The sequence below is a fragment of the Eschrichtius robustus genome, chromosome 10 (assembly GCF_028021215.1).
Source record: "Eschrichtius robustus isolate mEscRob2 chromosome 10, mEscRob2.pri, whole genome shotgun sequence".
In the NCBI taxonomy this organism is placed as follows: Eukaryota; Metazoa; Chordata; class Mammalia; order Artiodactyla; family Eschrichtiidae; genus Eschrichtius; species Eschrichtius robustus.
Genome location: NC_090833.1, coordinates 33,926,803 through 33,949,568, shown reverse-complemented (window position 1 = coordinate 33,949,568; position 22,766 = coordinate 33,926,803). Strand labels below are relative to the sequence as shown.

At 46.3% G+C, this 22,766-nt stretch overlaps 1 protein-coding gene and 1 pseudogene across 1 annotated transcript; both read right to left on the bottom strand.

Moving 5' to 3' along the window:
• Nucleotides 1–273: 273 nt before the first annotated feature.
• On the bottom strand, nucleotides 274–21,246 carry TRIM14 (tripartite motif containing 14). The gene is given in 8 exon segments (XM_068552660.1): nucleotides 274–391; nucleotides 393–739; nucleotides 3,871–3,963; nucleotides 7,532–7,694; nucleotides 11,688–11,921; nucleotides 18,270–18,294; nucleotides 18,296–18,363; nucleotides 20,966–21,246. Coding segments are annotated over 8 exon segments (1,227 nt in total). The 5' UTR covers nucleotides 21,182–21,246; the 3' UTR covers nucleotides 274–310.
• Nucleotides 5,323–5,783, bottom strand: LOC137770431 (small ribosomal subunit protein eS1-like; annotated as a pseudogene).
• Nucleotides 21,247–22,766: the final 1,520 nt, after the last annotated feature.

The window sequence follows — 22,766 nt, the reverse complement described above, 5'->3', positions numbered from 1 at the left end:
GCAGCAGCAGAGGACCTGTGTTTAGGGCCCGTTTGAAACTAGCCTACCTAGGAGAGGAACTGTTCAAATCACAGGGCATGACTGGTAGGGGATTGGATGGGAATGCTTACAGAGGCGGCAGTAGACCAGCCACGTCTGGATCGTCTGGATCGGGTGAGACCAGAGCCGCGGAGAGCCTAGGGCGGCCACTCAGGTGTCGGCCCCTGGGGCAATCGGGAGATGCTGATGGCCCCTTCCCAGAGCCGCAGGGCCGGGTAGAGCAGCTCCTGGAAGGCGGCACGTAAGGTGTGCTGGTGGGTCATGCCGCCCGTCACGTCGTAAAAGGTGAAGACGCCGACCTCTTAGTCCAGGAAAACCCTGAGCCGGTCGGGGTCGTCGCGGGGCCGCAGACGGCTGCGCTGGCCGTCGTGGAAGGCCCAGTACTCGAGGTCATATAGTTCGAGGGACCAGGACTGGCGGTTGCAGCCCAAGCGGGCGGCGGCCGAGGCCCCGCGGCGCCGCAGGGAGCCGTAGGCCGCGCCCACCCACCAGCCGACGCCCGCCTCCTGCACGTCCACTTCCCAGTAGTGGCTGCCGGCGTCGAAGCAGTCGCGGCCCAGCACCTGCCACAGCGCGTCGAAATGCAGCGCGGGCTTGAGCCCCAGCCCGCCGAGGTGGCCGCAACACACCTTCGGGCGGTCTGCCGAGAAGCGCACGCGCGCGTGTAGCGCGTCTGCCTCCAGCGTGGGCATGCGCGCGTCTGCGGAGGGCGGGGCCAGTGCCGCTGCCCTGCCCCGCCCCCGGGAAACCGGCCCTGCTTGGTACCCGCTGTCCCGCAAGTGTTCAGGGTAGAATGCAGGGAAACACGGAAATCACAAGTGGGGCGGTGGCTGGGGAGCACGGGCAGGAGAGAACATTTTGGTGCACACCCGTTGTACAGTTTGAATTTTGTACCATGGAATTTGTTGCCAATTTCTAAAAATTTAATAAAAAATAATCCTATCACTGTTAACACTTGGGTGTATATGCTTCCAATTTTTTTCTTTACTTGCCCCTTTATAGTTTTTTTCTTAACGTTGGTGTCATACTATGCAGGCTCTTGGGTAATCTGCTTTTTAAATTTATTGATGTATTTATGAACATTTTACAACATCAAATAATATTCTCTTATAAGAGCGTTTTAATGGCAACCTTAAGATTTTGATGTATAGATGAATTATAATTTAACCTATCCCCTCCCCCTGCCTTAAAAAATACGCTTTTTAAAAAGGTTTTGGAAACACTAATATGAACACATCTTTATGTATCTGATTATTTATTTAGGATATATTCCTAGAAGAAGAATTGCTGGGTCAACGGGGATGACTGTGATTTTAAGGCCTTTGGTAAATATTGCCAAACTGTCCTCCAGAAAGGTGGTGGTGATTTAAACTTCCAATAACAGTTCTTGTTGCATTATACACATCTGTAGACATGAAGTTAGAGAAAAATCTAGGTCTTAGGGCATGTGGATGTTTAGCTTTAGTAGATACTGCCGGATAGTTTTCTCGGTAATATTTTGGAGTTTTCTGTAGAGAGGTTTTGTACATCTTTTGTTAGATTTATTCCTAGCTTTTTAAAAGTGTTACTGAAAATAATGTTTTCAAAATTTCATTTTCTAATTGTTTATTGCCAATACATAGAAATACAATTGATTTTTGTATGCTGACATTACATCCAGCAGCTGTTCTAAATTCATTTGGTAACTATTTATAGATTATTTTGGATTTTCTGTAAATAATCATGTCATCTTTGAATAATGATCTTTTTTTCCCTTTTCCCATCCTTATAGCTTACATTTTTTTTTTTTTTTTTTTGCCTCAAGGCACTCTCTAGGACATCTAGAACAATGTTGCATAGAAGTGTTTACACTGGGCATCCTTTTCTCCCACTCCTAGGTAAATACCCAACAGAAATGCATTCATAGGTGCATCAAAAGACATGTACAGGGCTTCCCTGGTGGCGCAGTGGTTGAGCGTCTGCTTGCCAATGCAGGGGACGCAGGTTCGAGTCCTGGTCTGGGAATATCCAACATGCCACGGAGTAACTGGGCCCGTGAGCCACAACTACTGAGCCTGCGCTTCTGGAGCCTGTGCTGCGCAACAACAGAGGCCGCGACAGTGAGAGGCCCGTGCACCGCGATGAAGAGTGGCCCCCGCTTGCTGCAACTAGAGAAAGCCCTCCCACAGAAACGAAGACCCAACACAGCCAAAAATAAATAAATAATAATTAAAAAAAAAAAAAAAAAGGAAGCCTGTGGGGAAAAAAAAAAAAAAGACATGTACAGGTATATTCAAAGCAACATTATTCATTATAGGCAAAAGCTGAAACAATCCAAAATGTCCATCAATAATATTAAGTGTGCTACATTCATACAATGGAATACTACACCACAGTGAAAATCAACAAACTACTGCTACACACAATCATATGGGTAAATCTCACAAATGTCACGTTGTTCTGTCGAAGCAAGACACAAAAGAGTAGTCTGAGTGATCTCATTATATAAAGGTCAAAGACAGGCAAAAGTAATCTTTACTGTTAGAAGTCAGGAGAGTAGTTACCCTTCGGGATAGTGAACTGGCATGAGGAAGGATTCTGAGGAGCTGGAAGTTTCCATTTCATGGTCTGAAGGAAGTTATTGAATGTGTTTACTTTTGAAAAATCATTGAGCTACAGCCCTTTGATTTGTACACTTTTCTTTATGTATTTTATATTTGTTAAAGTTTAGTTTAAAAAAATGCATGCCTAGTAATTCCATTTTGAGAAATTACTCCTAAAAAAAATACAAAAATGAGCTAAGGTATATTCAGTCACTTATTCATTAATTCAACAAAGAGGTACAAGAATGGATGTTTACTGCAGCACTGTTTATAGAAATGAAAATGTAAAGCAGCCTAAATGTCCAACAATACGATATGAGATTGATTTAAACATGGCATATTCAATGGAATACCATGTATCCTTTAAAAATAACCATAATATCTGTGTTTATTAAAATAGAAAATTGTTCAATCTATACTATTAAATTTTTAAAATTACAAAAGAAGGCAATTCCCTGGCGGTCCAGTGGTTAGGATTCCGCACTTCCACTGCTGGGGGCCGGGGTTCGATCCCTGATTGGGGAATTAAGATCCTGCAAGCCTCGTGGTGGAGCCACAAATAAATAAATAAATAAATAAATAAATAAATAAATAAATAAATAAATAAATAAAATTACAAAAGAATATCTGTAATATGATCCCATTTTTTAAAATCTGTAGACATATATACTTTTAAAATGTCTGAAAGAATATATGCCAAAAATTAACATCATTTAACTCTGGGCTAGGCAATTGTTTTCTTTTCATATATGTAATTTCTAATTCTCTACAAGAAGCACGCATTACCTGTATAATTTTTTAAGGGAACAAAGATGTTCATAATATATCAGTAAATGAAAACACAGATTACAAAACAGGATATAGAGTATGACACCATGTTTGTAAAAAATATATATATTAAATATTTATCACAGTATGTATATAGATATGCCAAAGAAAGTTAAAAGGGCAAATAATAGTAGTGATCTACTACTACGTGTCTGCTTGGGTATGTGAGCAGAAAAATTTCCGAAGCTCTTCAGTGATTTATGAGTGATTTTCTTTTAAAAAACTTTGCTTTTCTTTGTTTTCTAATTTTTCTACAGTGAACGTGTATTATTTCTGTGGTTTTTAAAAAACTGATAATAAGGGTTAAGAAAACCGAAGTCGGGCCTCTTAGGGAAAAAGCAGGGCCTCTACTTCAGTGACCCTCCCTCCCACCAGTACACCCCGCGCCCTCTTCACCCTCTCTCCACTCCTGGGGTCTTACGTTTTAAGAAGAGTGATCGCTCTGGTGAGGGGCTTGTTTTCAACAGGGAACCCGGCTGGGCGCTGGAGGAGCCCGAGAGCTGGCAGTTCTCGTCTGTAACGAATTGTGAGAAATGAGTGCCTGGTGTTCATGCAAGCAGCACAAAACATACTAAAAATATTACAGAACTGGAGATTCACATAATCTCTCCCCAAGAATTGCATGCAAATTTAAGTAGGAAATGCAAATTCACAGTAACAGGAAAACTTCAGGACAAGGCTCAGATCTATACAGAAACACACTTTCCAGGATCCAAAGCAAACTGAGCAATGAAAGGCCAGTGTGAGTGAGGCCTGGACATGGGGAGGAGACAGCAGGCTCCAGGACCATCCTGAGAGTCAACCATGCATTCAGCAGTCAAGGAAGGGGGCAATTTCATGGCAAACATGCAAATTCTAGGATAAGGACCGAAAACAAGAAATTAAAGCTGAACCCTTAGGAAGGTCGCGTTCAGGTCTCATCCAGGTAAGAGGGAGATCAGGGGAAACCCAAGTCATGGTCCCTGTCTCCAACAGCTCAGTCAGGTAAATGAGGTGAGAAATGGGCTTGCTTGAGCTATACCGCTCAAGGCAGAGAGTGCTCCAGATCGAAGAGGAGACATGAAAGGGCTCCAGGGCCTGGAGGGGTCAGCGAAGGCTTCATGGAGGAGGAAGAACCTCAGCTGGCCCTTAAAGGATGGGGAGGATTTGGACACCCAGAAAAAGGATGGGAGGCTTTCCCAAGGATACAGCAGGAGCAAAGACATTAAGGACAGGTGCTAGGAGCGTCATGTAAAAAGTGAGGAGCCATGGAAGGTGTTTGAAGGAGTGTAGACATGAGCAGAAGAATCTCCAAAGCTCTCTCTGGTGGGGAGTGGATGGGGCAGGGTGAGTGTGGAGGCAGAGGCCCTGTTGGTAGGCTCAAGCCTGACCTGGGCCAGCAGGGATGGAAAAGGGGCTGGGTTCAGGATATACTGCAGTGGCACAAGTACCAACGCTTAACTCTAATGGGAGTGGAGAATGAAGAGTAGATTGGAGTCAAGAAGCAGAGGATTGGGGGTTGAGGTGTGTAAGATGCTGGATTCCATTTCAGCCTGTTGAGCCTGCAATGTCTGTGGAACTCACAGGTAGGGAGGTGAGGCGGGACGCTGGAAGGGCAGTGGTGCTGCAAGACCCCCATCTCCTCATGGCCTTCCTGGGAGTCAGTACCTCTCAGTATTACCTGTGATAGTAAGAATGATGGCCTTATCTGGTGGTGGATGAGGGGTGATGGCCTGGGAGGAAGCAGACTCCAGGGGATCAGAACACAGACCTTGGGACCAGAGTCTGTTTGAATTCTGCCTCTACCCCTACCAGCTGTGTGACCTAGGGCAAGTCAGTTAACCTCTCTGACCCTCAGCTTCCTCATCTGTAAAATGGGGGATAATGAAGATGTCTACCACACGGGGTAATGCTGATTGTTGCATTTTTTAGCAAAACCAACACAGAACACATGAAGCAAATAACCATTGGTAATCTTGACATCAACATGAGCTTCAATCATGGTCTGCCATTTTTTGACCATGGAGCACATTTTGTCATGGATAAGATCCATGCCACGAAAGTTAGGCAGTTTTTGCCCTGAACATCTTCAGGAATTAGCTTTAATTCTCTAAATGCAGCTTCATCATTCTGCAGGTCAGCAAGGCTCACTTCCAAAAGATAACCCTTGAGGCCATCAAATGCAGTTTTGGTTCCTAGAGTTCTCATGACTAGGGTTTTTCCAATATTTCTTATATGGAACGTAGCTGGTGCTTTCACATCGTACCAACCTTCCTTAGAAAACAGATCAACCATTTTCTTCTTGGCTCCCTTTTAACTGCCTTTCGTCAGGCATTTGCTCTTGCAAACCACCATGGTGCTGCTCAGAGAGCCAAAAGGGCCATTCTCTCCAAGTCTAAATGCTCTTTTCCATCTCAGAATATGACAACTTCCTTCTAGTTGTTCCGGTCAAAATCTGTGGAGTCTCCTTGGTATCTCTTTCTCTCTTCTTCCCTTCCTGCGCCCACATCTACTCCTGTTGACTCCCCCCACCTGCCCTTTGCTGTTCCTTCAACATGCCAAACTTACTCTTACCTTGTGCCTCAGGACCTTTGCACTTGCTTTTCCCTCTGCCTAGAAGACACTTCCCCCAGATATAACAGCAGCAGCAACAATAATAGCTAACGCTCACATGGTGCTTATTATGCCTGAGCGCCATTCTGAGCACTTTACATGTAAGAACTCATTTAATCCTTACAACAACTCTATGAGACAGGAATATATTATCATCTCCATTTTATGGATATGGAAACAGAGGCATAGAAAAGTTAGGTGCCCTGCTCAAGATGGCAGGGTTAGGAAGTGGTGGGCCTGGGACAGGAACCTGGGCAGTCTGGCTCCGGAGTCAATGCATGTGACCACAATGATCTCCAGCCCCTCCTTCAGGTCAGCTCACACATCCCCTTCTCAAAGAGGCCTTTCCCACTTCCCATAGAAAATAGCTCTTCCTCCTGGTCACCCTCTATTCTCCTTACTCAGCTTTATTATTATTTTTTTTAATAAATTTATTTATTTATTTATTTGGCTGCGTTGGGTCTTCGTTGCTGCGCGCGGGCTTTTCTCTGGTTGCGGCGAGTGTCGTTGCAGTACACGGGCTTCTCAGTGCAGTGGCTTCTCTTGTTGTGGAGCACAGGCTGTAGGCACGCGGGCTTCAGTAGTTGTGACACGTGGTCTCAGGAGTTGTGGCTCGCGGACTCTAGAGTGCAGGCTCAGTAGTTGTGGTGCATGGGCTTAGTTGCTCCGCGGCATGTGGGATCTTCCTGGACCAGGGCTCGAACCCATGTCCCCTGCATTGGCAGGCGGATTCTTAACCACTGTGCCACCAGGGAGTCCCTCAAAGCACTTCTTATCGCTGACATATATTCATTTGTTGTCCATCTTCCCCTTAAAAGACTGAGCACCACAAAGGCAGGAGCTTTGTTTTGTACCCCACTGTGCCCAGCACATAACAGGGGCTCAGTAAATGGTCTGAATGAATCCTAATAGCAGAGATGAATGAATGGATATTTCTGAGCACCTGCTTTGTGTCAGGCCTTGCAGGGTCCTCAGAGCCTGGACCCAAAGTGGTTCTTGCCTTCCAGGCATTTAAGAGAGGAAGGGAGGGGTCCATGTATCCAGCTCACAAACACCCCCAGGCAGAAGATGGAGCAGGCCCGGGGCAGAGGGGGAAGATGGCCGGGAGAGCGAGCGAGCCCGGGGTTTCTTGGAAAGGCTTCCCAGGTGAGCACAGCTGTAGGTCCTGACCAGGCAGAGGAAGAGGAGGGGGAGTTGGCCCTTCCAGCTGGGAGCCCAGCGCAGGCAAAGCTGAGGTGTGGCAGAACCTCGGGAGCAACTGAGGGGCAGGAGCAGAGCAGTGCAGCTGCGAGAAGCAGGACCTGGTCTCCGAACGGGTAGGAGGTGAGGTTGGAAGGGAGGGTTGGGCCCAGGCCCAGGAGACCTTGACCACCCAGCCTAGGGCCTCCGTGCAGGAGAGACATGATTTAGGGTGGCGATCTTCACAGTTGTCTCTAATCACAGGGCACTAGGGGAGTAAAGGACCCAAGGTTGGTCACACGGTGACTTACTCGCCTTAAGGCGGACGTCCAGTGGCGTCTGTAGCGGGCTCTGCATGGCTTCCACAAGGCCCTTAAAGAAGCTCTTGATGGGCTCAAAGGAGTGGGGCACGGGGTGGCACGACTCCCCCAGGCTCATCTGCTGCTGCATCTGCTGCTCAGCGGCCGTGCACGCGCGAGGGCACGTGGGGCTCAGGGTGGCTTGGAGCCACGTCCCAGCCTCCACCACTGTGCCCAGGAACAAACCCAGCCAGCGAGCACTGGCCCCACCTGGCCGTGGCACCTGCTGCCAGCCCAGGCCCTGCCCCTGGGAGCAGAGCCCCGAGGATCGCAGCCATGGCAGTCCCTCCCCTCCCCCACCTCGAGGAAGGAGGCAAGCTGACTGCCCCTGCCCTGAAGTTGCTCACCACCTCGAAAGGGACCCCCGAAGCTTTACAGACACTGTGACAGAGGTCGGCCTGAGGTACAGGGGACGAAAAGAGCGAGGGGCCAGTTTTCCTGGGGAAGGCGCTCCTGAGGCATGTCCAAAGCGGGGGAACGGGAAACCATATCCCAAAAGGGAAGCCAAAGACTCTGGAAGCTCAGCTGGAATGCTGACCAAGGGGGTGCCCACCACAGTGGGGCCTGTCCTGTTTTCTGCCTGCACAGCACCTTTTAGATACCCTTCCTGTGTTAAGTGTGGCTTTGCTAAGCAGAATCAAGAAAACTGTCCCCCCCAGCAAAAAAAAAAAAAAAAAAAAAAGAAAACTGTCCCAGCCCCCTTTGCACCCATGGTGTAGGCATGTGATGAGGCATCTCCACTCCAAGACTTGGATGTGGAAGTGAGGGTGGGCTGGTGACAGTGGCGTGTAGCTGTCAGGGACAGCAGTAGTGGAGGTTCCAGGGGGTGTGTTCTGGGTCAGTGGTGTGAGCTGTGACATCTTGCCCAGTGGAGAAGGGTGGGTCTACACTGGAGCAAGTCTGTGCCATGGCCTTGACTTCACTCCTGTGGCCTGGTCTTCATCATGACTTTCTGGCCTTCCTGGAGATCAGATGTGCTGCCTAATACTCTTTCATAAACTCCTTTCTTGCTTAAAACAGTTACAGTGGATTCTCTTGTTTGCACCTAAGATCCCTGTCTGCACCTTCTGGAGGGTTGTCCTCAAGGATTTAGAAGACAGCAGATTGCCTTAGGAGAGCAGGCCCTGGCTGGTGGGCGGTGCTGCCCAAGATGGGAGGGGCGGGTGGATGCCTCAGGAGGGAGGGAAGTTGGCCCAACGCTTGGCAGGAAGGATGCTGGGCCTTGGGAGGGGCTGAGGGACGGTCTCCAAGCCCTGTCTACCTAGGAAGCTGCAGGTCTAGAGCCCATCCTCATTTGGGTGGGAAGAAGGTAATTTGTGGAGAAAGAGGGCTAAGGTCACACTCAGAGGGCTGGCCAGGGAGTCAGAGCACTAGCAGGGAGGGCAGGGAGCAGCTCCGGGGTGGCCCAGAGGGCAGATGGGTGGGGTGGGACTGGGGAAGGGGATGAAGGACAAATGCGACCACCTGGTAACCCCAAACTCCAGCATCTAGCACAGGGCCTGACACATAGGAGGTTCTCGATAAATGTTCACGATGCAATAAATGAATGAATGAAACTGAGCACATCTACTTCTTGCCTTTGCAGACTCAGGGAACGGCCACATAACCACCCATCTCTCAAGCCAGAAACCAGCTGTCATCTTGGATTCCCCCAATCACCAATCCTGTCACATCTATCAAACTCGCCTGCTTCTCCCCATCCCCACTGCCCCTTCACTGGTCCAGCCCACCATCATCTCTCTCCTGGATACTGTGGTCTCCTCCCAACTTTCCTTCCAGGCTCCATTCCTGCCTGTCCAGTCCATCCTCCAGCCTGTCACTAAAGTGACCTTTCTAAAGCATTAATCTGACTGTGTCATTCCTCGTTGCAAAACACTCCCCTGGCCCCCATTCTCTTTACAGGACAAAGTCTAAACTTCATGACCAGGCATATAAGACCCTTCATCAAGTAAACCTGGCATCCCTACATCTCCCAACACGCCCCCCTCCCTTGTACCCTTGCCCCGCCTCCAGTCAGGCTGAACCCTGGCAGTTCTCCAGCCTGCCAAGCTGTCACACGCACATGCTTCCTTTCTGCCTGGGATGTCCTCCCTGCTTTTTCCCTCTGTATATACCCAGTGAGCTGGTATTCTCCCATACCAGCTCCACTGTCACCTCCCCCTGGAAGCCTTCCCTGATTCCCCATACAGAGTTGGACTATTCTTGGACACACTTTTGCTAGCTCACTTAGCTGTGCTGTGTTGTGAATAACTTTCTGAGCATGTCTCCCCACCCATGAGCTCCTAATGTGAAGCAGAAGCCTGTTGCAATCAGGTTGCTCAGTGTATATTTGATGAAAAAAATGAGTGAACAAATGGAAGGAACGATGAATGATGAAAATCAGTAGCTTGGGCACCAGAGAATTGAAAAAAAAAAAAAAAAAAAAAAAGGATGAGAAAGCCCTGAAACTGTATCTATGATGGAAGAATAGCATTCTTCTCCATGGAAGCATCCCTTTGCATTAGATATTCCTAAAATGTACCATTATTTTAAAAGAAAAAAAATGTGCCCCTCTATGCATCTTGCCTCTCTTAAAGTACAACGTCTAAAGTGCCTAGGAGGGGCTCCCCTGGTGGCGCAGCGGTTGAGAATCTGCCTGCCAATGCAGGGGACACGGGTTCGAGCCCTGGTCTGGGAGGATCCCACACGCCACGGAGCGACTAGGCCCGTGAGCCACAACTACTGAGCCTGGGTGTCTGGAGCCTGTGCTCCGCAACAAGAGAGGCCACGATAGTGAGAGGCCCACGCACCGCAATGAAGAGTGGCCCTCACTTGCCACAACTAGAGAAAGCCCTCGCACAGAAACGAAGACCCAACACAGCCATAAATAAATAAATAAAATTTTAAATAAATAAATAAATAAATAAAGTGCCTAGGAGAGCACCTCACCCAGAATATTTTGTTAGGTTTTTTTTGTTGTGGTTGTTATTTAACAATGAGACACAGGTTGAATTGACCAAGGCCACATAAAGGCACAAGAGTGGAAATAGCCTCCAGGGACTGGCTTGACTAGTTTTGTACTGACTTATTTGTCTTATCTTGCAGCCAGAGCCCATGCTAGTCTGTGGTTCAACTCAGTGCCATCTTTACTTAGTTGTACCTTGCTTCATCCCACAAACCTTTAAAGCATCTTACAAAAGTTATGTAATGCTGCAAGATTTTCCTTTACAGTCAGAAAAATGAAGCCAAGAGAAAACCAAGATAAGACTGTAAGCTGGAAGCCAGAGTGAGATGAGGCATAAACTGTATGCCACAAAGTCTCATCCCAGTTATTTGAAACATATTTGGCTCTCAGCTTCCCAGAAGCTATGGCAAAGAAAGAAAGAGGAAGAGTTAGATGAGTAGAAAAGCAATCCAAGTGCACAGGTGACTGCACAGGAGTACTGACACGAGACAGGAGTTTTTCCCATGGTTCCCTGAAGACGGGAATGCGACCCTCAACAACATGCTTTCACTAAGTGTAGTAGTGAATATTATAGGGGCTAGTTTTTAGATTCTCCTTCAGTACAAGATAATAGCCTCCAACAGAGCCCATTGGCCAAGGAGTCCCGTCCTTCTCTCCCCTTTGAGCAAACTGTCACTCCACTCTTGAAGTCTGCTTAGTAGCTTTTGCAAGGGTGCCTGCCTTTCCAGGAGTGATGTTTCCATTAAGACTGTACCGTCAGATGACCGGGCAGTGATGCCTCGTGGCTTTAGAGTCAGACAGACTGATCCCAGATCTGCCACCTACCAGCTGTATAACCTTGGATGAGTCCCTTCATCTCCTTGAGCCTCCATTTCTCATTAGTAAAATGGGGTGAGAATATCCAATTTGCAGAGTTGTAGTAAATATTAGAGCTAAGATACCTGAGGTGCTTGGAACACAGAGGCCCTCAAAAATGGTGGCTGTTCGTGTCATTTAATTAGTCCAAGATGTATATTATCTTCCTAACAATGTAATCAGTCTACCTGCTGACAAGGCAGTTCTCTGTGTATTTACTCAGTGTGTGAATACTGTGTTCAGTGCCACATTAACCAAGATGAAATGTGGTGGCCGGTGGCCGCTGTGAGGGCAGAAACCCAGCATTACTTGCAGCAGCTGTAGAGGACTGGGTTCCTGGCTGATATTCCAGACCCTGTTGGAGAGATTGTTCATGACATCCATTTGCTCCCCACAAGACTCGATTTGCTCCCTGTACGCCTGCAGGGCAAGCTGCGTGTTTTTCTCAATGAATTTCTTGGTCAGAGCTTCCTCTTCATCAAGTAGTAATCTGAGTTCAGTAAATTTCCTTGTCAGCCAGGTTTTACTTGACTCTGCATGAGCCTAAAGAAAAACCCAAACAATACAAAACCAGATGCAGATGATATGATTGCCAACCAGGAAATCCAAAATTATCAACATGAAAAAAATTATTATAACTTCTAAAAAATGAGTTCAGCACTTATAAAAAGCTTTCCTAAGTACCAGCTATAACCAATTGGAAAATGAATGGAGAAATAAAGATCATCCTTAAAACAGTAGGAAAAAATAGCAAAATATTTTAAACTAGACCTAACAAAAACTGTAAGGGCCTAGATAAAGAAAAGCATAAAATTGTACTGAAAGACATAAAATAATCTGAATGCATGGAAGAAAAACCATATCCCTGGCTGGGAAGATTGAATACTATAAAGATGCCATTTGTCTCCAAATTAGTCTATAAATTGGATGCAATCCCAATCAAAGTCTTAACATACAGATTAACCGAATGTTACATTACCATGGGGGAGAATAAGCACAGGAAAAGCCAAAAATTTCTTTTAAAGGATCAATGAAGGGGAATTCCCTGGCGGTCCCGTGGTTAGGACGCCAGGCTTTCACTGCTGAGGGCACTGGTTTGATTCCTGGTCGGAGAACTAAGATCCTGCAAGCTGTGTGGCATGGCCAAAAAAAACCATCAATGAACGATGAGCTGCCTTATTAGATATCAGAACAAACTGTAAAGGTACAGGGTTTAAAACTATGTGGCTTAGGCATAGACAAAAAGATCAAGAGCAAAGAATAGCTTAGAAAAATATGTATATACATATATATAATTAATATAATTATATATATAATTCAACAAATGGTATTGGTACAGCATGCAATTAATCATGTATTTTTAAAAAAACTAAGTTAGATCCTTATCTTATTCTGTATACAAAAATAAATTCAGACAGAACCCCACCTATGAAGTACTCTTGTGAAAAATGTGAATGTGAATCTGATTAAGCCTCTAGATCTAACTTAAAGATACAATTTAAAAGACACATAGAGGACAGAGGAGCATGTTAACCATCAACTTAAAAAAATATATCAACCCATCGCATTTTGAAAACTTTATTTCACTCCTAATTCAAATAAACAAATAAAATGTGACGTTTATAAGACAATTGGGAATGTGACTACTGGTTGGATATTTGATAATATTAAGGAACCACTGTTAATTTTCATAGGTGTGATGATGATACTATGGTTATATATTTTAAAAAATGAGTACTTATCTTATAGAGGTAATATGCTCAGAGTTTTACAGATGAAATGGTATGTCTGCGATTTGCTTCAAAACACGTATGTATGCTTGAGGTTTTCCACGATAAAAGCTAAACAAACAAACAATTCTAAATAGATCAAAGCACTATACATTAAAAAAATAATAAACCTACTAGAATAAATTACAAAACAATTTTATTTTTAAAAATTTGAGAAGGGAAGACCTCTGTAAGAGGAACCCAAAACTCAGAGTCATGACAGGTTGGACTACATAAAAAAAGAAACTCTTCCCGAGAGGTAATGCACTGTAAACAAAGCCACATGACAAGTAACAAACTACACAGGCTTACTATCCATAACATATAGTGAAAAAAGAAATCATTCAATTTAAAAATGGACCAGAGATATGCAAATGCCAACAGACGTATGAAGAGGTGCCTCAGCGTCCCAAACAATCAAGGAAGTGAGCAGCATAATCAGAAAAAAAAAAAAAAAAAAAAAAAAAAAAAATATATATATATATATATATATATATTGGCCATCAGACTGGAAGAATGCTAACTGATGGATAATACCAAGAGTCCATAAGGGTGTGTGGAATAGGCACTTACATACACTGCAGGTGGTAGTGTCCATTAGTATTGCATTTTTAGAGGGTGATATGATAAAATCAAAATTTTAAATGCTTAAATCCTTTGATGCAGCAGCTCCTCTTGCAGGAATTGATCCTAGAAAATGTTTTCACATGTGCACAAAGATTTGTGTACCAAGAAGCTCACTATAGCATTGTTGGAGATAGAGAAAAGTTGGACAAAATTGTCAACATGGGAAGTATATATATATGTTCATTGTACAAACTATGCTGCATTCATACAATGAAATAATAATATTCAGTGATTAAAACGAATGCAGTGTTCTGACACATGCTGTAATATGGATGAACCTTGAAGACATGATGCTAAATTAAATAAGCCAGACAGAGAAGGACAAATATTGTATGATTCCACTTATATGAAATATCTAGAGTAGGCAAATTCATAGAGACAGGAAGTAGATTAGAGGTTACCAGGAGCTGGTGGGAGGGGAATGGGAAGTAATTGCTTAATGATTACAGAGTTTATATTTAGGGTAATGAAAAACTTTTGGAAAGAGTGCCGATGGTTGTACAACACTGTGAATGTAATTAATGCCACTGAATTATACGCTTAAAAATGGTTAAAATGGTAACTTTTATGTTATGTGTATTTTGCAACACACACACACACACACGCACACACATGCACACACACACACACCCAAAGAATGCAGTGGACCTATATGTCCTGTTGTGGAAAGCTCTTCAAGACACTGTGTGAAAAAGGGCAAGTTGCAGAATAATACATATAGGATGATCCCATTTATGTAAAAGATAACAAAATTAAAAGTGTACATGTATATATGCATCTGCATGTTTGCAAGTGCATTTAAAATGTCTGGTGACTTCCCTGGTGGCACAGTGGATAAGAATCCGCCTGTCAAAAAAAAAAAAAAAAAAAGAATCCGCCTGTCAATTCAGGGGACATGGGTTCGAGCCCTGGTCCGGGAAGATCCCACATGCCGTGGAGCATCTAAGCCCGTGAGCCACAACTACTGAGCCCACGTGCCACAACTACTGAAGCCCACGCGCCTAGAGCCCGTGCTCTGCAACAAGAGAAGCCACCGCAATGAGAAGCCCGCGCACCGCAACGAAGAGTAGCCCCCGCTCACCGCAACTAGAGAAAGCCCGCATGGAGCAAGAAGACCCAACACAGCCAAAATAAATAAATTAATCAAAATTTTTTAAAAATAAAATGTCTGTTAGTTTGGTCATGTTTGGGAAGAGGTGTGGGATTGGGGAGATGGTCAAGAGGGACTCTCACTCTGTACTTTCCATAGCTGTACACTGTATTCTAATAAACTATTTAAATTTTAAAAACTGAGATGCATTCATGTATTACTAGTACAATTAAAAAATAAAATCATAACAACAAAAAAATCAGGCCGGCTTCTTTCCTCAGCCCAAATGTCTGTACAGCCCACACAGCAGAAAGATCCTTGGTACTCAGGCAGGCATGGGGGTGGGCAGGCTCCCCTGTGTGCCATGTTCTCTCCTTAGTGGGGCAGGAACGTGTGGTTTGGCAGGATCTACGGGATGGGCTCCCGAAGTCTGTGTTTCCCGTGCAATGTTCTAGGCAGTGGTGAGGCTCTGAGTTTAGAGCCTCATATTGATTAAATTGGCTTTGGGCTGGCTTGGGAATTAGTCCACACTTACAACATGGTTTCTATGAGTCAGTGAGCCTGGACAGAAATATATCTTTGTTGAATGACTAAACGAAGGAAAGAGAATGTGTTCTAAACGCTTGATTTATCCACACATTTTGGAGGCAACATATGTACACGGAGGACCTTCCTACAGAAACCAAGAGCAAATATCTTCCCCCAACCAACTGGGCTCCAAGCAGTTTCTACAGATCCACTTTTTAAAGAAGAATATACAAAATAAGCTTAATGACACTACACATTGTTATAAATCTCAGCATAGAAAACTTAAGTATAGGCAAGATGAGGCTGATTATGCAATATGGTAAAAAAAAAAAAAGACTTGAGAGAGAATTCTGGAAATGAAACAAGGAAGTACACTGTCTGGTTTGGGCCACATTGGTTCAAAGTGAACTAATATATATCTATATATATATCATGTATTTATATACTCTTTTTTTGTTGTTCACAAAAGTATCAAAAGCTCACTGTGGAAAATTTGGAAGATTTGAAAGAAGACTATAACCACTCTGCTATATTGTCAACTCATCCCAGTTTGAGTAAAAAGTTAGGGCGGCAGGCAAGTGTTGATTTTCCCTACACCTGGCATGTATGAGCCCGCTGAAGAGCCATGATGGGGAAGCAAACAGCCTATTAACAAGGATGTCAGAGAAAAATCATTTAATGGGTGTTGGCTGGGGATTCACGATCAAGTCCTTCTTGATTGCTCTCTGGAAAGGCGTGGATGGCTAGGCCTGGTTGTTGGCTTCTGAACAGTAGATGTTTGACATTTATGAACTTTACTGGTTTTAATTTGTTTACCAAGCTGTTTTATGGATTAATTTTCAGGCAAATGGCCTTTTCCCTAGTACTGCCTCTGAGTAAGCAAGGTTGCCCCAGACCTTTCTGCCACAACTACGCCTGCCAGAGTTCAGCAGAACGCACCAGACTCCCTACAAACGTCTGTGCCTATTGAGCCAGGCGACTCACTTCTAGGAACGTGTCCCAAAGAAAATAAATCAAGGTGCCAAATATCACTGCAGCGTTGTTTTACATGAGTGAAAGCCTGGAAGTGATCTAAATGTTCAACATTAGGAAAATGGCTTCATGAATCATGGTCAATCCATATAATGGAATATACAGCCTCTAATACTGACATTGATAAAGAACTTTTAATGACATAGGGAAGGGTTAGGGTCTTAAACAAACAACCACAAAACCCCCCATATGTAAAATGACATATAGTTTTGGTCAAAAAGGGAGAAGGAGCTGACACGGAAATCCCCCTTCCTACTTCAAACACATGGAAATGCTGATAAAATGAGCAAATTTTAAAATTACGTGATCAAGCTGAAAAAAAACCACAAAACCCAAAAAACCAACCCACAATCAAACAAACAACAACCAAAAAAGGGAAATCCTTGGGTGCCAAAAACAAAGAGGGAACTTGGCATCAGAACCATGGGCGGGAGCTGAGTGAGGGACCCGGGTGGGGTGGAGGTGGAGGGGCATATGAGAGCCACACCATGCTGGGGCCGCTCCATCCATGAACTAGGCACCAGTAAAAGTCCACCCACTGGCCTAGGGGAAGGGCAAGGAATCTTGTCATCCATCCAGGGTCATGCACTACTTTTGCAACTTCCTATAAATCTGTAATTACTTCAAAATAAAGTTTACAAGTTGGGGAAAAGCTTCAAAGAAAGAAAACCATTCCTTAGATTAAGCTGAAACCTGCCCCCTTAGACTTTCCACACGGATCCTAACTCTTTCCTCGGGGACACCCAAACCATATCTGCTCAGAGATTTACAGACAGTGAGACTGTGCCCTGACTCTGTTCTGGCTGAACAGCCCAAAGCACCTCTGCCATCCCTTCAGGTGTGCCAACTTTCAGTTCCCAAATCCTTTTGAACTGATGTAGTTGCCTATACCCAGAGTCCTGCTCTTGAAGACATGACATGATTAATAATTAACCCAGGGTCACAGGTGTAAACCACAACTGTCCCCAGTAAACTGGGGCATGCTGTCACCCGAAAGATAATGGATGCTGGGCAAACAGGGGGCCAACTCTGTGGCCTGGTCTGGGTGCCAGCTACTCCTGTGGTTGTCAGAGCCAATCTCCCTGCCTGACTTGGGGTGGCCAGTCTGGGGTTCACAGAGCCCTCAGTGAGACAGGCCCTGGGAGGGCAACCCACTGCAGCCCTCACTTTGAGGCGGTGGCAGCTGAGGCTGAGAAGGGAAGCGATTGGCCAAGTTCACCTAAAACGCTCCTAAAGAGCCACACCATTCTCACAGTCAAAACAGCAGCTGGGATAATGTCAGCCCCAGCTTCTCACTTAAAACCCACAAAAGAATCCACTTAAATAAACAGTGTTATGCAAGGAGAAGCCTGAAGAAAGTACATATTTATGGAATACATTTATACCTATTTACTTTCTTTCAACAGTGAAACCTAAAGAGCGATTTGTGTGTTCCTTACCTTGTATTTTGCTTTGCTTAAGGCAGTTTGGGGTGCGGGGGATGGAGGACTAGTCTGCCCAAGAGAATGGCTTTGGCCATGGCAGGAGAAAAGGCCGTTCCTCCATTTTGTCAGGCATTATGGGACAAGGCTAGGGCGCTGGGCAGAGGCAGATTCACCACAAAGCTAATGAAACAGGAGCCCCAGGTCCCTCCCTGGCATGGCCCCTTCATGGTCTTGCAACTAATTTTGTGTTCTTTTTCTCCAAAAGGGCCCCCTAAATTACAGAAGCCCCAGGTCTCACCAAACCTGACCTGCCCCTTTGAGGCTGGTTTTCATTTTCCCTTGGCCCCATATCGGGGAGAACTGTGTGTCCAAGGGCAAACGTGGACATCTCATCTAGAATAAGGAAGAATCCCCCACTTGCCTTGAGCTTCTCAGCAGCATCTTGTCTGGGTTATGTTGCCAACTTGCTGCTGCTTCTTGGTTGTCAAATTCTTCAAACATTCTTGGGTGAGTTTCTGTATGTGAAAGCATTAGGAGAGAAGTCTTAATGTTGTCACTTTTGAGATAACAAGTCACCACAGGGGTCATGTCCTCTCACTCCTGTATTTTTTTTCAGCTGAGCTGAGACTCAGAAGGTGAGCTGACTTGCCCAAAGTCATGAGGCAAATTGGAAGACGAGCTGGAACTAGGGCCACTCTGATCCTCAGAGGCCCACATGAGGTATTCTCCAAACCTCGAGGTGCCCCCTTTTTTTCTAGGATAGTCCTGCTTGTGACCTGCTTTTCCAGGCCCTCAAATAGGACTTTAGGGAAGCAGCCTGGGGTCAGGGGAAGAGCCTTCACTTCTAGAGTGAATACTGAGTAATGTGCTGGGGCCTGTTCTTGGAGCTGCCCTCATGGAACTTGCATCCAGGCTTGGTCTGTGGTCCTCTGGCCTGGGTTGGGATTCAGAGGACCTGCATGTGTTAAGAGGTCCCCTCTCCCACCTAAGATGGCTCCCTTCCTTATCTCTGCTTTTTGCAACTGCCATTTCTCCAAAGGCCTTACCTCCATCTTACCTTCTTATGGCTCACCTTACACTCAGCTGCTGGACCAACTGGGAGCTTCCTGAGGGCAGGTCTGCTCCATCCTTGGCTCCCGCTCCCCCATAGGGACCGAGGGTGACCCAGAAGTGTTTGCTGAATTGAACAGAATTACCAGGGGCTGCCAAATTCAAGTGGAGAGCTGGAGCAAGTCATGACCCTAAGCCCCAGAGTCAGATGGGACCTCCTAGGTCTGAGTCCCAGCTCTCCTTCCACATGACCTGGGCTAGTGACCTCACCTTTCTAAACCTCGGTTTCCTCAGCTACACAAAAGGGGACACCCCTACAGAGTTGCTGTAAAGAATAAGAAGTACACAAAGTGCTTGGTATAGTGCTTGGCACAAAGTAAGTGCTCAACAGATGTAGCTTGTATCGTTATTTTAATATCCAACAAGCATTTGCTACGGTGTGCACAGTTTTATTCTAGCTGGGGGGCTGGGAGTGAGTGGGGGGGCTGGGAACACAATACTAACCCAAGTATGAGCCATAGCCTCAACTTCCAGGAGTACATCCATACCCCACTGTGATTTCTTAGCCTTCAAGTCCAGCTCCTGCCTATCAGCCAAGGATAACCCAGCTTCCTGGTGCTTGAAACCTCCAGTCACAGGGTGCTTCTCCAGTCTAGGTACCTGGTGAAACCCTACTTATTTTTCACCGCCAGTTCCAATGGCTCCTCCTCCAGGAAGTCTTGCTGGGCTTCCTGTACCTGGTTCACATTGTCCTCTCTTTGGCTCCCACTGACCACTGCCTCAGACTCTCCAATTACAGTACTTATCATACTGTGTTGTCACTGTTTGTTCTTCCCCCACTAGCAAAGGAACTCCTCCAGGTCAGGGAAGAATTGGTCTATTCCTTGACTCATGGCACCAGGTATGAGTTGAATGGATGTCTAATGAATGAATGAATGGGCGGATGGATGATGCATGAACAGACAGGTGAGTGGGTGGGTGTGTGGATGCAAAAGGGCTAGGTGGGTAGACCTGCCTATTAAAAGCTATATCTCTGAAAGCAGCCTTGTTAACTTTGAAAACAGCATTTTGAGGAACAAAATTATTATTATAACCATTTTATAGATAAGAAGAAGAAGATCTTGGAGGCAGAGGCAAGCCTTGAATCCTGGACTCCACCTGCTAGATTGGCCCCCACGTGGCCCATTCTCACAGTGGAGCTCCAAGGTTGTCACCATGATGGTGTTAAGTCATGCTGTGCAGGGGATAGGTCATTGTGGGGCTGGATTAACCACAGTCGACTTCTTTAAGGTGGAAGTGGTAGAATCAACATCTGTCTGTGACAGGAGGGCCTGCCTAGCCCAGAGAGGTTGGAGGGGTCTGACTAGAGTCACTGGACAAGTTGGCCACAAGGTTGGGACAAGAGTCCAGAGCGCCCTTTCACTATTAGGAATAAGCATGGGTGAGAGCTCCAAGGTGAGAAAGGGCCCGTGGGAGGCAGTCCTGGGTTCAAGGCCCTCCTCGGCCTCCAGAACCCTCCTCTCCTTGTCCACGAAGCGTCTGGCCTAGCTCTCACCAGGCTGTTATGAGCGTGGAATGGAGCGGGTATGCAGGGGGAGGGGCAGAACGGCGTAGGCAGAGGGCCTTTGTGTCCGCTCCCAGGGCGATCAGGCGGTCCGCAGTCCCTCTCTGAATTCCAGGAGGGAAAACCAGAGGAGGTGTTTGTGTGGCTTTCCGGAAACACAGATGTTTTCGAAGCGGGAGGGATTTTTTCGTCTTTGTTAAAAGGCAGAATTTCTTCCGGCCCAAAGGCAGTGTGGTGGACCCGCCTTGGTGGATGAGGTCCGGGATATCCGGTGCCGGCCGGGGCGCGCAAGTTCTCACTCCCAAACTCACCTCTTCTTATGCTTAAATGATGGCCTTGCCTTTCCTTGGGCTTCAGTTTCTTTTTCTGAACAACAACAGGTCGGCCTCCTAGATGGTCTCTGGACCGCCTTGGGGGTCCTGGTCCCAACCGGGAACTGTCAGTGGGACCCAGTACGCCCCTCCCCGCCCGTTGCTCCCGGGCTCCCGCCCCCGCGTCCCCACCTGCACGCGCGCCGCCTCCTCCAGCGCCAGACCAACCGGGTGGCCGCGGTGCGAGCCCAGCACCCGGCAAAGCGCGCACACGCAGCGGCGGCAGCGGCGACCGAAGAGCTCAGCCACGCGGTCGCCGTGCTCCGGGCTGCGCCAGCCGCGCGCGTCTTCGGGCTCCGCTGGGCCCAGCCCCCCAGGAGTCCCACTTGGCGCCGCCGCGCCCGCCATTCACCCCCAAGTTTGGGGGACGCCGCGCAGAGAGGGGCCGGCAGGGAAATCGAAACCTGGGCGGTGGGGCGGGGCGCTCAGGGCCGTCCCACTTCCGGCAGGGAAAGACAGATACATGGCAGGGCGCCCCCGGCAGCCCAGGGCGCAGCCGCAGCATCATCACCCTGCGGACAGCACGGTGCTCTCCCGCCCATCTGCCCGGGCAGTGAATGCTCAGGCCTGGTCTCCCGGCTCTGTGTCTAGCCCAGAGGCGGCCACAGCGCAAATGGGGGCTCACTTCGAATGGGCTAACTAACTGCAAGGAGGCGGGCTTCCCCGCTGAGTGACGCTCGTCCAGTCATGATCAGAAAACTGCAGCCCTGTGGATGGGACCAAAGTTGGCTGTGGCCTTCCGGGATGCTGTGCATTACGTAGCTTTTCATTTTCCCTTAATTCTCTCTTGCCCTATCCCCAAGAGAAATAACGATTCCCGCAATTGTGAGAAACATTCTGGAAACTCCACCTGCACCCACGCTAAAGTCTCAGCATCCACGGAATGTAAGTTGGTACAGCCATTATGGAAAACAGTATGGAGGTTCCTCAAAAAATTAAAAATAGAACTACCATATGATCCAGCAATCTTACTTCTGGGTGTATATCCAAAGAATATGAAGTCAGTATCTCAGAGCTATCTGCACTCCCATGTTCACTGCAGCATTATTTACAATAGCCAAAATATGGAAAAAACCCAAGTGTCTATCAGTGGATGAATGGATAAAGAAGATGTGGTATATGCACGTATATATAGTGAAATGTTATTCAGACTTAAAAGAGGAAATCCTGCCATTTTCTAAATGAATGAGCCAGGAAGACATTATGCTAAGTGAAATAAGCCAGACGAAGAAAGACAAATACTGTATGATACCTAAATATGTGGAAAAAAAAAAGTCAAACTGATAGAGAGTAGAAAGGTGCTTGCAAGGGGCTGACAGAAAAGGGTAGGGTGGGGGAAAAGGGTACAAAGTTTAAGTTACAGAACCCATAAGTTCTGGGGATCTAATGTACAGCATGGTGACTATAGTTAATAATACTGTATTGTACACTTGAGATTTGTTGAGATTGGATCTCAAATGTTCTCAACCATACACAAAAAATGGTAACGATGTGAGGTAATGGATGTGTTAATCAACTAGATTGTGGTGATCATTTCACAATGTATTCATATCGTAATCATTACCACATACACCTCAAGAAATCACAAACAACATAAATATATACAATTTTTGTCAATCATACCTCAATAAAACTAGGGAAAAAAAGTCTCAGCTCCCACCTACAAAGCCCTTGGCTCTTTCCGTTCCTTTTTTTTTTTTGGCCGCACCGCTCGCATGTGGACCTTCCCCTACCAGGGATCGAACCCACGCTCCCTGCAGTAGAAGCATGGAGTTTTAACCCCTGGACGACCAGGGAAGTCTGCCCTTGGCTCTTAATAGTCATGATCTCTGCCCTGTCTATGCTCCACCCTTTGCTTGTTTCCAGACTATGGAACAGGTAGTTTTCTCTGCTTGGAACACTCTTTTCCCTAAATGCTCTTTGCCTTGTTTAC